Source organism: Heteronotia binoei, chromosome 8 (genome assembly GCF_032191835.1).
Source record: "Heteronotia binoei isolate CCM8104 ecotype False Entrance Well chromosome 8, APGP_CSIRO_Hbin_v1, whole genome shotgun sequence".
Taxonomy (NCBI): Eukaryota; Metazoa; Chordata; class Lepidosauria; order Squamata; family Gekkonidae; genus Heteronotia; species Heteronotia binoei.
In genome coordinates, this window is record NC_083230.1 from 49,221,708 (window position 1) to 49,238,324 (window position 16,617).

General features: G+C 39.5%; 1 protein-coding gene across 2 annotated transcripts; it reads left to right on the forward strand.

The window, feature by feature from the left end:
• The first annotated feature begins 3,846 nt into the window (after nucleotides 1-3,846).
• YEATS4 (YEATS domain containing 4) lies at nucleotides 3,847-9,050 on the forward strand. Of its 2 annotated transcripts, XM_060245043.1 has the most exons (7): nucleotides 3,847-4,156; nucleotides 5,596-5,715; nucleotides 6,691-6,757; nucleotides 6,845-6,939; nucleotides 7,819-7,911; nucleotides 7,987-8,074; nucleotides 8,275-9,050. In XM_060245043.1, the coding sequence occupies exons 1-7, from the start codon at nucleotides 4,106-4,108 to the stop codon at nucleotides 8,442-8,444; spliced, it is 684 nt and encodes a 227-aa protein (XP_060101026.1). In that variant the 5' UTR covers nucleotides 3,847-4,105; the 3' UTR covers nucleotides 8,445-9,050. The 2 variants fall into 2 exon arrangements, with proteins under 2 accessions (XP_060101026.1, XP_060101027.1); XM_060245044.1 differs by lacking the exon at nucleotides 5,596-5,715 and having other exon boundaries at nucleotides 3,880-4,156.
• Nucleotides 9,051-16,617: the final 7,567 nt, after the last annotated feature.

Genomic DNA, 16,617 nt, shown 5'->3' on the forward strand with positions numbered 1-16,617 from the left:
ATCAGAAAATAATGTAACATGTTTGAAAACTTGCCACCAACCCGATTGATAATGGAAGTTGCAGTGCCAAAAATGAAGGGAACTTGAGCACCCTGAACCAGGGTAGCATGTAATAATAAGAGCTTTTAAGCAACCTGTTGTCTAATACTCAGATCCTCCAGTCTGCCATGGAAGTTGCTTCAACCAGACCTACTTCACAGGGTTGTAGTGAGTATAAAATGCAGGACAGGAGAACAATGCTGCTTAGGGTAACTGCTTAGGGTTCTCTGGTGAGAACCAGAGAGGATTGTGAGGAACTCCAAAGGGATCTGTTGAGGCTGGGTGAGTGGGCATCAACGTGGCAGATGTGGTTCAATGTGGCCAAGTGCAAAGTAATGCACATTGGGGCCAAGAATCCCAGCTACAAATACAAGTTGATGGGGTGTGAACTGGCAGAGACAGACCAAGAGAGAGATCTTGGGGTCATGGTAGATAATTCACTGAAAATGTCAAGACAGTGTGCGTTTGCAATAAAAAAGGCCAACGCCATGCTGGGAAGGGAATTGAAAACAAATCAGCCAGTATCATAATGCCTCTGTATAAATCGATGGTGCGGTCTCATTTGGAGTACTGTGTGCAGTTCTGGTCGCCGCACCTCAAAAAGGATATTATAGCATTGGAGAAAGTTCAGAAAAGGGCAACTAAAATGATTAAAGGGCTGGAACACCTTCCCCATGAAGAAAGGTTGAAACGCTTAGGGCTCTTTAGCTTGGAGAAACGTCGACTGAGGGGTGACATGATAGAAGTTTACAAGATAATGCATGGGATGGAGAAAGTAGAGAAAGAAGTACTTTTCTCCCTTTCTCACAATACAAGAACTCGTGGGCATTCGATGAAATTGCTGAGCAGACAGGTTAAAACGGATAAAAGGAAGTACTTTTTCACCCAAAGGGTGATTAACATGTGGAATTCACTGCCACAGGAGGTGGTGGCGTCCACAAGCATAGCCACCTTCAAGAAGGGGTTAGATAAAAATATGGAGCAGAGGTCCATCAGTGGCTATTAGCCACAGTGTGTGTGTGTGTGTGTGTGTGTGTGTGTGTATGGGCCATTGGCCTGATCTAACATGGCTTCTCTTATGTTCTTATGTTCATTGAGAAGAAAGACTGGGTATGACATTTCTTATAGATCTAATTTTGCTGACAGCTCACAAAAAAAATTGAAGAGTGCTATTGCTTCATCAAGTACTGCTGCAATGCTTTTGGCAGGTGGAAAAACTGATCATTCAGTATTTAAACTACTGTTAAATATTGTGAGCACAGTGCTTGGGTAGGTCTCTCGTTTCTATAGAAGCCATTGTAATTGTGCAAAAGAAGCAGGGGTTTTCCTCTTTCCAGACAAGCTGTGCCTGCCACAAATGACCACCACATGTACTTCGTTTGGACAGCATGTGCCTCTCAATATTACTCTATAGCTATGTACCTAATTTTGTAATTATATATTTACACACACTACCAATATAGGATACACTTCTTCAGTCTGATGTAGTGGACTCTAGTTCACAAAAAATGTATGTCTCAATAATTCTTTAGTATATAAATCAGTAAGAAATCTACTTTACCCTTGGAACTTTACCTAGCACTAAAGTAGGGGCAAACTGAATTATGTAGTGGTTCTGCATGAGAAGTTCTGGGACCATTGGGATGAGTTTTGCTGACATCAAAAAGATAATGTTATTTGCCATATAGCAAAGTAGCCTTTATAAAGGACTATAGATCTCCTACTAACACAACAATAATGATAACTCGGCACCTGAACTGGGAGTTCCAACTTGAGTCCCACATGTATAACCACAAAAACATTAATATTCCATTACCATGCATATAAAGGGTACAGAGCATCCTTTTATTATTTTGTTAGATATAGGAAAATATTAACTTCCCCCTTTCTGTTAACAATACTAATAAAAATTAGCTACTATACTACTAAAGTACATTCTAAGTTGTTGAGCAGAACAGGGATGAGAAAGAGTTGAGATCAAGACTTCAAAACAGAGAGGGGGGAACACAGAAAAATTATGGTTTATTAGACTTACATCCTGCCCTCCCTGCTGAAGCAGGCTCAGTGTGGCTCACAACGAATAAAATCACAATAACATTTCAACACATTAATTATGTCATATTTAAATTAAAACAGGTGCTAATATCATTTGATGTCATTTCATTTCAAATTAGGTGGAAGAGAAGAGAAATGTGGGGCTTTTTCTCTGGGGGAATGCAGTGGAACGGAGTTCCAGAACCTCTGTAGAAACAAAATTCTTTTTAAAAAATGTTTAAAAGTTCCCGAGGGCAGCCATTTGTTTCTCTTTTATTTCCCTCTTCAGAGTTCTGGTACCTGGCACCTCTTTTGCCAGTAAAAAAGCCCTGGAGAAATGAATGAGTTAAGTGTGGAAAAGAGGGATAGAACTTAATTAAAAGAGAGGGAAAGACCTTTATCTTACTGTGACAACAGGGTCAGATGATTACACTTAACACTCCATAATTAACACATCTGACATCTAATCTAAACAATGATGACCTTATAAATTTAGCTGGTTATTTTTGTTTACATCTGTTAAAACATTTCATTATATTGTATGCGGAGGTCATTTTGTAGAAAAAGGTGCTGGAGTTCATTAGCACAATTCATTGCCACACATATGCCACACACTGGAAGGTGTATTAAATTATATCCACTCAGTATCTGTCTTAAAATACTTCTTGAATTATAATTGTCATAATAATAAAACCTCACTCCTGTCATACTTTTAAAAAATTTTCCTATGTGGCCACAGGGGCATGATAAATATATCCTTCTGTCTGCTTGATGTGTTTTTTCTGGGGAAAAATATTAGAAAGTCTATCAGATCTTAAGAGTTCAGCAAAATTCTCACAGGGGATTTAAACAATGGAGCCCAGAAGCAAGTATGGCGGAAGGGGCGGGGCAGGAGAAAGCACAATAAAATTTAGAGGTTCCGGAGCTCTGCGCCTATGAGCTCCTGCCCAAAATGAGGCCTGCTTGTATGCCAATTTGCTGTTTAACCTCTGCCTTACATGTACGGAGCCCCATTCCATTGTCTGCTCTAGAGTGTGTGTACACAAAAGCTCACCCCCTGAATAAAACTTTGTTGGTCTTAAAGGTGCCATTGGACGCTGGCTGGGCAGGCAAAACTATGGAGTTGGGAGCAAGGGAAAGAAGAGAGGACTGTTAGAGACAACCGCCTTGTTAGCAGGCTGGGAATTACTAAAGTAACCAACAGCCGTGTCTTGCTCCAATGCTAACTTAGTCGACGGGCTCAGCATGATTTATTAGGTAGAGTTGCCAGCTACGGGTTGGGTAATACCTGGAGATTTGGGATGGGGTGGGGTTTGGGGAGGGACTTCAACGGTGTATAAAGCCATGGAGCCCACCTTCCAAAGCAGCCACTTTCTCTAGGTGAACACATTTCTGTCCCTTGAGATTTCCAACCACCACCTGGCACGCTTGCTTCAGTCTTGCATAAAATACACTAGCTTTCTCCTGTGCTCAGATATCCCTGAGCCCTTAGGCCTGCAGCAAGAACTGCATCAGAAGAAAATAACTGGCTATGTGTATGTGAGTTTGCCCCCCCTCCCGGGGTCTTCCTGCGGTGGTCCTGGCTCAGCAAGAGCCAAACGAGGCCAGTCTCCTAAGGGGAAACCCCACTAGGACACATTCCACTAGCAGCAGCGTACACTACATCACAGGCGTAATCGTGGCTCTAACTGCTGTCGCGAGAGACCGGCTGCCCACCAATCCCCAAGAGCTTTCTCTACAGCGACCGCCTCCCGCTTTGAAGAGAGTCCTCCCCTTTAGTTCTCCCAGGCGCGTCGAGGTGGGAGGTGCCGAGCAAGGGCGACGCAACGCCGTAAATTGCGAGCCTCTCCACGGCCGGAAGTGGTTCAGGCGCAGCGGCTGCGAGTACAGCGGGAAAGGCTGAGAAAAGCAGCCATTGGTTTCTTTCGCCCCGCGGCTCTTGAGGCGAGAGGGCAGATGAGGGAGGCCTCGCCTTAGGGCGGCCTGGCTGCTCTCGAGCGGCGTGAGGAGGAGTCTTCCCTTCCGGTGCAATATGTTCAAGAGAATGGCTGAGTTTGGGCCTGACTCTGGAGGGAGAGTGAAGGTGCGGGCATCGGTGGGCGGGAGAGTCAAGCGCGGGACCTAACGGCTGTGTTGAGTGGCAGGTGCAAGAAGACCAAGAGTTGTCTCGGAAGGGGAAGGAGAGCAGCTCCCCCCCCCCCCCCGCGCCCGCTTTCTTGCACTCTCGAAGACAGCTGCGCATCCGGGTAGTTTTTGTTGCACCGTCATCTATTATTATATTATAAAAGAGCCTCGGGGCGCAGAGTGTTAAAGCTGCAGTACTGCAGTCCTGAGCTCTGCTGACGACCTGAGTTCGATCCCCGGCGGAAGCTGGGTTTTCAGGTAGCCGGCTCGAGGTTGACTCTGCCATCCATTCTTCCGAGGTCGGTAAAATCAGTACCCAGCTTGCTGGGGGGAAAGTGTAGAAGACTGGGGAAGGCAATGGCAAACCACCCCGTAAAAAAGTGTGACGTGAAAACATTGGGAAAGCATCGTCACCCCAGAGTTGGAAATGACTGGTGCTTGTACAGGGGACCTTTCCTTTTTCATCTATTATTATGGTTGGCCTCCAACAGGCAGGGCCTGATCGCCTAAATCTCCACTACAGAGAGCCATTATCTTGGAAAACAGTGAGAGGCTTGGAAGGTGAATTATATGGTACTGTAGTCCTTCCCCAAACTCTGCCCTCCCCCGCTTCACCCCTAAATTTCCAGGAACTAACAGCTTTAGCTATTACCCACTTAGAGGAGACTTAGTCAATTAGTGTAGGTTTCAGTGGATGGTTCATTCTGTGCAATCCATAAATGCTTAATTAAGTTGCTAAAATAAGGCATTTTAGGACATATTTATTTCTAGTATTGCATTTTTTACTTTGCTTTTATGTATGTTATTGGACACTGCTTTGAAACAACGCTAGGGGAAAATGCAGAAATAGGATTAATAATTGTTTGAAGGAAAATAGTGCAGTTTGGAAATAATGCATGTGAATCTTTGTACAAACCTAGAGGAAGGCTTAAAATGTCTGTTAATTATGGTAGAATTGACTGAATATGTACACAGACTTGAGCTCTTTGGATTGTGTTTTTAAACTGAACTAGTATTTCAGTTTTATTTTAATTTTTTTTTAATCACCTCTTTTCCCCAGACTTCTCTCATTTGGTTTTTAGAAATAATTGTTGCAATTTTGAATCTAAGTTTGTGTCAAATAACATTTGGAATTGTTTGTGTTTCAGTTCTTTCAGAGTTTATAACTTTTGCAGGGTTTTTATAGGTACTAAGGTACACATTCCACTTTTCTTGTACTATGTTATTATTAAAGAGTAAGTCATTCTGGCCCTGGGGCAATATATTCTCTTGTTACAGGAATATGGTTTTCTTAAGACATAGTGGAAGAATTAGTTTCAGACAGTTTGAAAACATGCTTAATGTCAGGTTTTATAGCGTTGGATTCTGAAATGATTTTTGTGTGCATCTTATTCAAAGGGTGTTACTATTGTGAAACCTATAGTTTATGGGAATGTTGCACGCTATTTTGGGAAGAAACGGGAAGAGGATGGACACACGCATCAGTGGACAGTTTATGTTAAACCTTATAGAAACGAGGTAGGCAAACCATTTCAACTCAAATTACTAAACATATAAACTTGCATTTATTTTTATTCTGATATTGTGCTTGATTATGGGGCTGGAACCTATTTAGCCTCCTTGAGAAAGACATTTCCTTAGAAATAAAATGATTTCCAAGAGTTCTCCTACCCCATTGCTGACCTGACGCTACATGCCCTGCCTTCCTTAACCTCACAGGAGTCTCTTGGGATCTGTGACAGGAATGGAGAGACAGCAAAGATGTGTTCTGCACACACAACTTTCCTTGAAGTTGGTTGTTTGGCTCTTCTAGCAGTTGTTTAATGTGAAATTAAATATATTAGTAGCTTCAAACTGGGAATTTATGTACAGCAATAAATAAAAGGAAGATTGCTTGAGAAAAGATACATCGGATACCCTGAGAAGTACTGCAGTCTGAAGTTGTATGGCTGGAAATTCCCATTGGCTGAAATGCTTTTATTGGAATGCACTTCACTTACTTCTAAGAAGGGTGATAGTTTAAGAGACATCTTAGGGGAAATCAAGCCGATCACGCAAATCTTGTAAGGAACAGAAGCTTAAAAACTGCTGTTTCTAACCAAACAAAACCAAGGGTCAATTGTGGGGTTCTGGGGACTAGGAAAGAACGAATAACATTGTAAATTTATTTATTTTATTGGATTTATATCTCACCCTCCCTGCCGAAGCAGGCTCAGGGCGGCTTACAACAATAGCACATTTACAAATATTAAGCATTAACTAATTAAAACCTTAAACAGCATAACAATTAAAACATATTAAAACAGTTGGTGCTAATAGTACATTCCAGTAACTTCAGTCTTTTTCAGTATCCTCATGTGTAGCTATCAGTTAAAAGCAAGTTGAAATAAAGCTGTCTTGTAAGCCTTGCGGAACTGGACAAGGTCCCGTAAGGCTATGTTTCTGGAAGTGTTTAAAGAAGCCATAATTAATTGGTGACTATATTTGTTCTAGGATATGTCTGCCTACGTAAAGAAAATTCAGTTTAAGTTGCATGAAAGCTATGGTAATCCATTACGAGGTACGATTTATGCTTCATTAATGAAATAAGTTTTTTGTTACTTGTACACTGGTATGTACACTTACAATTACTGTTCTTCTCTTTTAGTTGTAACTAAACCACCGTATGAAATCACTGAAACCGGATGGGGTGAATTTGAAATCATCATTAAAATATTTTTTATTGATCCTAATGAGAGACCTGTAAGTATTCTAACTCAAATGACATGGGCCTTTTTCATATTTAATTGTATTGCAAAAGTTAAACTGTTTTGGCTGAGCCCATGTGGAGGAAGGTGTCTTTGACTTGAATAATTGCTTGTGCAGAAGACTGTTGGGGTGGTGCACTTTTTCTCTTTATAAGAACATTATAAGATACATTATATTTAAAATTCTAAATTGCAAGCAAGTATTAAATGCCCACAAGCTTGGCATGAGATAGTCTAGCATCCTTGTTAGGAAGAGCTTGGTTCAGTCTTAGTTATTAAGTTCTTCAGTTAGTACTTTTATGTTGAGTCAGAGAGGGATCATGGTTTCAAGAGCTGATGGAAGCTAGAATTATTTGTGTAACTGAGATTATTGTAATTTCTTTTCTAATTAAATGTAGAGCTGGTTTATGTGATCTGTAGCTGAATTTAATAGCTGAGAATGTGGAGGAGAGGGAATTACGATATTTGTAAATAAGAAAAATATAAAAAAGAAAATAATTCAAAACAAAATTGTATGTTCCCTGTCTATTGCTTCCAAGATGGGTACAATAATTTATTATATCAGATGTGTGGGACAGTTCTGATCAACTGGAATTCTGAAAGATGCAAAGTTGAAAGCATTATCTTCTTAACAAGTGAACTGCATTTGGAGAAAAACATCTGTTACACAGATAGAAAACCAAGACTCATAGGGGCTATACCAGTGCAAGTGCCTTGTGATCATTCAGCTAACTGTTTAGATGCTGTGCAGTCCAATAATATTTTTCTCTAAATGCTTCTCTACTATTAATCACTGTACCTTTTCTGTAGGATGTTCACACTTTCTTGTCATACAGTTTAAATAATGTCTCAAGTTAAATAATTTCTCGCATAGGTGACCCTGTACCATTTGCTGAAGTTGTTTCAGTCTGATACTAATGCAATCCTGGGGAAAAAAACTGTCGTTTCTGAATTCTATGATGAGATGGTAAGAAAACAAAGCATAATTAAAAAGTTGTTTATCTTAGCATAGAATAAAAATAAGTTGTTTTTTCTCCTTTAGATTTTTCAGGATCCTACTGCAATGATGCAGCAACTCCTGACTACATCTCGGCAATTAACACTTGGTGCTTATAAGCATGAAACAGAATGTAAGTCAAATTGCAAAGTTTGTAAAGTCATACTGTATTTTAGGTACCTTGGGCATTGATTTGAGGATCAGCAGCCAGATTCATAATTCTCATGCTGTTGCTATTACTGTGAAAAATGGTCAGGTCTGTAATCTGGTTTTACAGAAGTGCTAAGATCCTTAAAGTATTATTTTTAAGTGTATCTTTTGTTTTTCATTCAGTTGCCAATGTAGAAGTAAAAACTCGGGAGAAGCTAGAAGCTGCCAAAAAGAAAACCAGTTTTGAGATTGCTGAGCTTAAAGAGAGATTAAAAGCAAGTCGTGAAACTATAAACTGTTTGAAAAATGAAATCAGGAAACTTGAAGATGATGATCAGTCCAAAGAGATATAATACATACAATCCTCCTAAAGAGATGATCATGGAACTGACACAGATTTTGTAGTAGCAACTGTATATAAGGGATTTAGGCATTTCTTTGCAAAAGGAAACAATGTACCATTTCTTTTAAAGTAATATTTTCATTGTTGAAATTAAAGATGTTTTATTATTTTAAATCATACAACTACCTCAGAACTGGAAAAAAATATTCTAAATTGCATTTGAGGTAAAGTTAAAAACTTAAGCATTTGTATTGCTCTTCACTAAACTGTTTGTGAAATCTGTCCACATAATTGGTGTTCACATATTTAATAGTGTTGTTCACTTCATGGGCTTTTCAGCCATTAACCCAAATAGGAGAAAGTCTTTGGTGCATTGGTAATAGTGCCATCTGAAGCAAAGTTATGTTCCTGACATCAGTTAAAGTTTCATGTGGCTTTCTGTGCAGCATTGTCAGGATCATTTGATAGTGCCTATTGGATCAAGAGTTGCTGTTGGGTTTACATAGGTTACACTTCGCAATGATAATTCTACAGTTTTTGTGCTTTGTGAATTGCAGGTACCAGCCTTTTTCAGTTGTTGTTGTGAATAAAAGTATTTTGGGAATGGACAGTCCTATTTCATATTGTGTGGTTTAAATTTTTCACAGATGTATCTCTTTTCCTTGGTACCAGAAAGTGATATGACTGCGCAGCAGCAGTAAGGTTCTTTTAAATCACAAACCATAAAGTTGAGATTTAACAGGTCAGCTGGCTATTTGCTTTGAATATACCATTGTTAGTAGATTGGCTAGAAGATCAGAGAGTGACCCTAATACCTTTCTTCCACTTATTGAGTGGGGCTAGCAATAACTAAACTACCTAGAATCCCAGCAACAAGCAGCAGACTACTACAAGTCAACCAGCAATGATGGCTTGATGTGCAGGTGACCAGAAGGTTGACCACAAACCATTATTTCTAGTTAACTTGTAGTTGACAGCTGCCTGATTTTGGGTCTGATCTTGCCTGCCACTTAAGTATGCTTATTTAGGATCACTTAACATGATGTGTAGCTCAGTCTTGAACGTTGCTGTGGCAGTGGCTGCTAGCTTTCCATATAACTGTAGTGGCACTGGTCAAATCCATATGGACATCCTACACGGAAAAAGCAACACATGTCCAACCACTACTTAATTTTAAAAAGAAACATTCTTATGCTGCCTTTCTACTCAATTACACTCCCTGTTGCAGAATTAGGGGTTACATGAGCCTGGGCCTTTCTGTTCTGTGTACGTTTTGCTATAACTGACTTTGGTTTCTTGGTTCTGAAGTCCCATAAACCTTGTATTTTTTCTGGCAGCCTAAGTGTAAAACCTAAGACCTTGCCCTGTAAATGCACTCTTGCCTGAATTTGTATCTGATATTCCCTGTTTTCTAAGTGCCAGACTCCAAAGCCTAAACATATACCACTGTGGAGATGCTGTAGCTGTCTGAGGCTTGCTGACATTGCAGTTAATAAAATATATCTAGGCAAGACTTCATTCATGTAGTGGGCTGGCCTAGTATATTCTGGATTGATATTGAGGCTTCCATATGCTATTGAGTAATACTTGTGTAATACTCAATAGCATATAGCGTTTTAATTTAAAGAATAAGAGTTTTAAGCTGTTCTCTCTGATCCTTTTCCTCTGGAAGCCTGAGTTCCCTAGCTTGTCTCCATCCACTGAAAAAAATCTAACCAGGTTTGGGATATTCCCTACACTTCCCAAGGCAATGAACATAAAACATTAAAATTAGAAGCATTATAAAGAAATTTAGTAAGAACACACAATGCCAGAACCATGGAGACCAATAACTTACCGAGGATATGTCAATCAACACAAAGTCTTTGCCTGCTGATGGTAGGTAGTCAAGCATGCCAGAGCCCATATCAACACCAGTCAGGCAGTGGTGTGTGATAGAATGTTCTAAGTGGCACAGACAGGTGCAGTCAATCACAGCCTGCTGATATGGCCACTGATGGTTGTCAGTGCCATAGAACAGGAAAAAAAGCACCCACAACAGTGCACCCTCATTAGAGGCATGTGCCCTGAATATCATCTGCTACCCCACAGGGAAGCGGTGCCTACCTGTCCTCTGAAGTGCCTTCAAGACTAACAAAATTTGAAGTGTGTGAGTTTTCATGAGTCACTGCTGACTTCTTCAGATACAGCTGGAAAGAGTCCATCAGTCCTATATATCAGAAAGGAGTGATTTCAGCTGCCAAATGACAATAGCAGATGTGATTGGATTAGGTGTTGGTAATAGTAGGCATTGGTAATAAGACAGGAAACTTAGGTCTTAATTCAGTCCAGGTGCATGCATTGTCTTGGCCTCATGCAGCTATCTTCTGGTTGGGGGTCTGGCTGTCCATAGGGAAGCATCAATGGGATAATATGGCAGCTTATATCAGATATATGCAGCTGGTCCCACCTTAAATGTCCCACACCCATCCTCCATATTATACTGTTAAAAGATACTATACACTTGGAAACTTAAAACAGTCTGGTTGATTATGGGAGTACCAGTTTTAAAAAATCCACATAAGATTGCTCTTACCCCCATGTTATCTGTATTGCTTTTCAACCTAGAACATGCTAAAGTCAAGCACAATTAAGGACAAGAGACTTTAAAGGTTGAGTTGTAAAGGTGATAGCAATGCAGGAGTCTTTTTTTCTTTCTCTACATGGTTGTTACATCAGCAGAATCTTATCAGGTGGAGTTCATTAAAGTGGTTTGTATCTTTAAGCACCTAGACCCAAATCTTAAAGATAATTAATAGTAATTAGTCAGCTGCGATGTATTTGCTAGATTATTAGCTTCTATGGTAGCTGTTTAATCATATGCCAGATTAAATATGGCTCCTATATTGGCAATGTTGAAAGCATCCATAGGTCTCGGCTGGATGGCTTTTCCCTGATTTGCATAGACAAGGCGCTCTGGGTCATGAAGACTACTATTTGAAAACCAGATGCCCATAGTAGCTGATAAAGGCTGCAGTCTCATGCACACTTGGGAGTAAGCTTCATTGAACCTAATGGAACTGATTTCAGTATAGATATGGTTGGGGTCCTGCTGTAATTTTTTTCAGCAGTTAGGTGCAATAATTAATTAGCACCTTCCTGTTGAAGGGCAGTTTTTCTTAGGCCAGATGAGAGACAAATCCTTTAAAGTCTGCTTTAAGATTTAAGAGAATCTGGGTAATTATCAGCCAGTCTTTTCAGTGCAAGACTATTGATTATTAAGTGGTGGATACAACTTTATTTGGCCTGTATCAGTTTAATTTCAGATATAGTTATGGATTAGAGTTCTAGTATCACTGGTTAAGAACCTGTGTAATACAGTGTTTAGTGCCAGAGATCTAAGAGACTCAGGCTTAAATGCCCACACTATTTCCTCTTCTTTTTATCTTCTTTTCGCAGCCCCTGTATCATCACCTTTGGTTTTTTTCTCTTCTTCCCACCCACCAAGTAACCTACCTTTTATGCCCCCCTTGTTCAGCTATATTTTTATTTATCACATTTATAACTTTCCTGTCTCCACTATGGGATCCCAAAGCATTTTATATAACAGGGGTGGCCAACGGTAGCTCTCCAGATGTTTTTTTGCCTACAACTCCCATCAGCCCCAGCCATTGGCCATGCTGGCTGGGGCTGATGGGAGTTGTAGGCAAAAAACATCTGGAGAGCTACCGTTGGCCACTCCTGTTATATAATTATCCTCTCTTCAGTTTTATCTGCACAACAACCCTGTGAGATAAATTAGGCTTGAGAGCTTGTGACTGATCCAAGGTCACCCAGTAAGGTTCCATGGCAGAATGGAGGTTCAAAACTGAGTCTTCCAGATCCTTGTCTGAAGCTCTAATTACTATTCCACACTGGCTTTCATGTGGCAGCTGCTGTTGAACAGTAATAGGGCCTGGGTCAGTAATGGAAATTGCACAGCTGTAAAGGGTCCTGTTCCCTCCCACAGCTTATACTAACAGAAACCAAGGCTGGAAGGCTGGTAGTACAGTTGTGGTTTCCTAACAATGAGAATTGAGGCTATTTATTTCTTAAATATACAGCCAGTGCTTCTGTTATTTTGAGGGGTTTTAACCTTCCCAATGTCTTTTCAGATTTTTTTTTGCAAGCCTGGGGCTTTTTTCAGGTTTGTAGAAAGAGGTGTCTTGTCTCTGGAGTTAAGTATCCACAGATGGGGCCACATTGAGAATGAGATATATTAATACTCCAGGAACCATCTTCATAATTGCCTACAGTCTTGCATAGGCACAGTTGGCATGCCAGAAAAGAAGTTTGTAGGTCTTGTCTGTATATCGTTTTAGTACCATATGCTTCTTATGTACCTTGGTTTTGATTACCATTTTTGTGTCATATTTCCTTTGATATTTTACCCATGGATACAGGAAAATGTTTAAATCCAGTGTCACTTCTAAGACCAACAAAGTTTAATTCTATGTATAAACTTTCCTGTGCGCAGACACTTCTTCAGATGCATAGGAAAGCTTATACCCAGAATTAAATTCTGCTGGTGTTCAAAGTGCCACTGGACTCAAATTTTGTTCTGTTGCATCATATCAACACGGCTAAACAGCTGAATCTATCTCCATGGATACAGGATCTTCATAAGGAAGGCCCTTTGTGCAGTTTTTAATTATAGTCTTTCCCAGCATCCCTAAACATGGAGGAAAAGCTGGGGTCATAGAACTGGAGTGAGAACATTTCCTAGCCTAAGCTCCAAATGATGACACTAGGGGGAAAATGCATTGTGTCAGAAGGCAAACTTTTTCAAGTAGGAAAAAAAGAACCAGAGGTATTTTTTCTTCTATGTTGGATAATGGTAAATAGGTTGGATCTATATTGTACACTAGGTGGCAGTTGTGTGCAAAATTGCTCTCTGTTCATTAATATTAATTGAACTTTTAGCAAGGAATAGGAATGTTCCCTGAAGACCCATAATAAAATGGTTTCTACAGTTAAAATCTCAAAATGATAATTTCATATTGAGAGTTTGCTGCTGATCAATGCTAATGAAAGAATTTTAAAAAATAAAATATGGGCAATTCAGTTTTTATTAAGGGAAAAGCTGTTTATTAAGAAATTGCTCTTGAAAAATAGCAAATTTCCCTGGTTGGTTACAGTTAAGTGCTTCGTACGATCCTTTGGAAATTCATCCCTAAATTACTTCATGTATCTAGAAATGAATAGGCTTAGGTTTATGAATCCAATTATCAGTCTGAGAAACAGTCTTCACTAATGCAAAGTTGATTCCTCAGTCTGTAGTATCCTTAGTGTCATAGTATAGCACTGTGTTTTTCAAATGGAAGTCCAGTGACACCCCCCCAGGCGGAGGGGGCTATGTAAATCCTTCAGCTTTTCTGTCTTTCAAAGACAGTCTTCAGATGACAGAGTAATAACCATAAACATGTGGATTAGTTGCTAGAATCCAGTACTAGCTCAGCCCTAGAAACTCTAATTGGCTGTATGGCATCAAGGGAGCAATCTTAATACAGTCATCATAAAATAGAACTGATTTTCCAGTGCAGATAATTTTATCACAGCTAGGGAGATGCCACTTAGTGTTTATAGACAATAACAGCCAATAGCAGTTTTCAATTGAATTCTTAAATGCTAAATGCCATGTGATACTGATTTTTTGTTTTCTTTCATACTTTTGGAAGTAGTTCTGGGCAACTTTCTTAGGCCCCTTCCCATTCCTGTTCAGCTAGCCACTGGCTAGAAGATATTAACCAATATAAGGATAAGGACAAAGCCACTTCCAATCAAGAGGTGATATTGATAAGAATATAGGTCTGGGTTCAGTGACATTCACTACGACGTTAAATAATGCAGAGTTGGTCATTTGATTTACAGATACTTATTACAGTTTTTACAGAATATATTGAGAAAATGTGATAACACTGTGGGGGTAGAAACCTGGATTTTTCTTAATAAATGCAACCAGACTGAACTTGACTATGAAGGATAATGGTATCCCCTACTCAGCTGTGATACTCACTAACAGTGTAGTCTTAAATACACTTTCCTGGAAGTTAACCCCTTATAGAACATAATGGGATTCTGAGTAGACCTGCTTAGGATTGTGCTAGATGTAGGATACTGCTAAGTGAACTCCTCGGAGACCTGCTAAGTGAACTCCTCGGAGAAAGTAGAAGGAAACAAATATGATAGATAATTCACAATTGCATTTTCTAGTATCCTACAGTCCCCCCCCCCCCCAAAAAAAAAGTTATTTTATGAACCTACAGAATAATTGCTATTTAAGGAAGATGAGAGTTTTGCCATCCGGTATCTGAAACGTAAGGTGTTTTTTTTTCCCATTGCTTTTTGGTCAAGCCTACTATGCCTGTGCCTACATGGGCAACCTTACCTACCAAACCTTATTTTCATAGGATAAGATAGATTATATAAATCACAGCTCTAGTTTCCTCATCTCTCTCTGCAGTTCCTTAAAACAACTTCAGTTATGCTGTCTCCCATGCATTGTGTGGCAGGGACTTTCGGAAGTGGTGTAAAATCTTGGAGGACCTACAGAAACTTCAGTGGGACTAACAGTGCAATCCTTGGCAAGGCTACTCAGAGTCCTATCAAAGTCTACTCAGTGGGGCTTATTCCCAGGAAAGTATTCTTAGAATGACACTGTAGTTTGACTAAAATTCATTAAAGTTATATTGCTCACTTCAAACAATAAGTCTGTAGGTATGGTTGCCAGATCTCCAGTGTTTTAGCCTTCTTCAGTTCTGTAGGATAAAGAGCAGCAGCCAGAGAAAAATGATATTTTGGGCTTGGGATGCAACATGTGCGTAATGGGCATGAAAGAAGAGCTTTGCTCCCTGCCTGGAAGGGTCACCTTTTCATGACCTGAAGGCAGTCTTTTGATATAGAGATACTCTGATATAAACTGAACACTGGAAAATTGATCACCATGACTAGATCATTATTTACTCTTGTTGCTGTGAGTGGTCTTTATGTACCTGAATGTTAAATCAGCTTCTGTAGCATTTTAACAGAAACTGTATTAATCATTTGAGGTGTGAAGCAAGGGTGTGTACTTGCTCCATTCTTACTTAACATTTTAAAAGTTATATTACCACACTCAAGAAATTCTTGCTCTCTGTCATAGGGAGCAAAGAACTCTCATTGCAGCATTTGACTGTGCAATGCACTGCCATGGTCCTTACTCTATTTTATAGGGTCTATCTTGTTGCCTCAAAATTTTAATTATACTACACTTATTGGTGTGAAGTTGCTATGGTTTATGGCTGAAATAAATATGTTGAACAGATCTGAAAAGAGGTTTTCTATTATTTATATAACAATCTCAGTGTGCCAGCTAACTTCTATCAACTGATTTATTGATCTCTGCAATAACTCATTCAGAGTTTGATGATTTTTGCTAACAAACATGATGGCCATTTGAGGTCATAACAGAAGGGAATAAATTGTACTCCATATCCCACTTAAATTAGTGTCCCAGGAATTTCATAAGCAGTTTTTGGCACTAGTATTCAGTCTCATTAGACTTGAAGCCCAAGCTCACTCTATATAGAAGTGAATGCTACCAGACCTAAATGGTTTTTCTCCCAAAGTAGGGGTTCCCTTGCAGGAATTACTAGGAAGGGAGTAGTCTGAATATCAGGTATACTACTTATTTCACTTTGCACCTATGTAGTCATCACTAGTATACATTCATCTTCAAGTCAGTAATGTTAATGAATTGTCTAGTGACAGCATTTTCCTCAAAAGGATAATTTTCTGGGTGAACTTTGCTGCGAGAGACTTAACCAACCCTCATATAATATTGCAACTGTTCTTAAAAACCCTGGTTTCAAAGGAAGTTTGGAAATTCCATTGTCTCTTGTTTAAGAAACATGAACATAAAGCAGCCGTCAGCATAAAAAATGACTATATAGTTGTTTGGATTCTTGTCTCTGTATGTAATTTGTCAAAATAATTCCTGAGGATGATAATCAGCAAAAAATTACAAAACTAAACATGTAGCATTGGCTAATTATGGGCAAACAGTAATCTCTAAGTACAGTTAATTCATATCAGTATCACAGGACCAGATCTACATTTTTTTTGAGGGGGAGGCAAAATTAAAAAATGATGCCTCCTTATGGGCCCATTCTATCTTATGGGCCCAT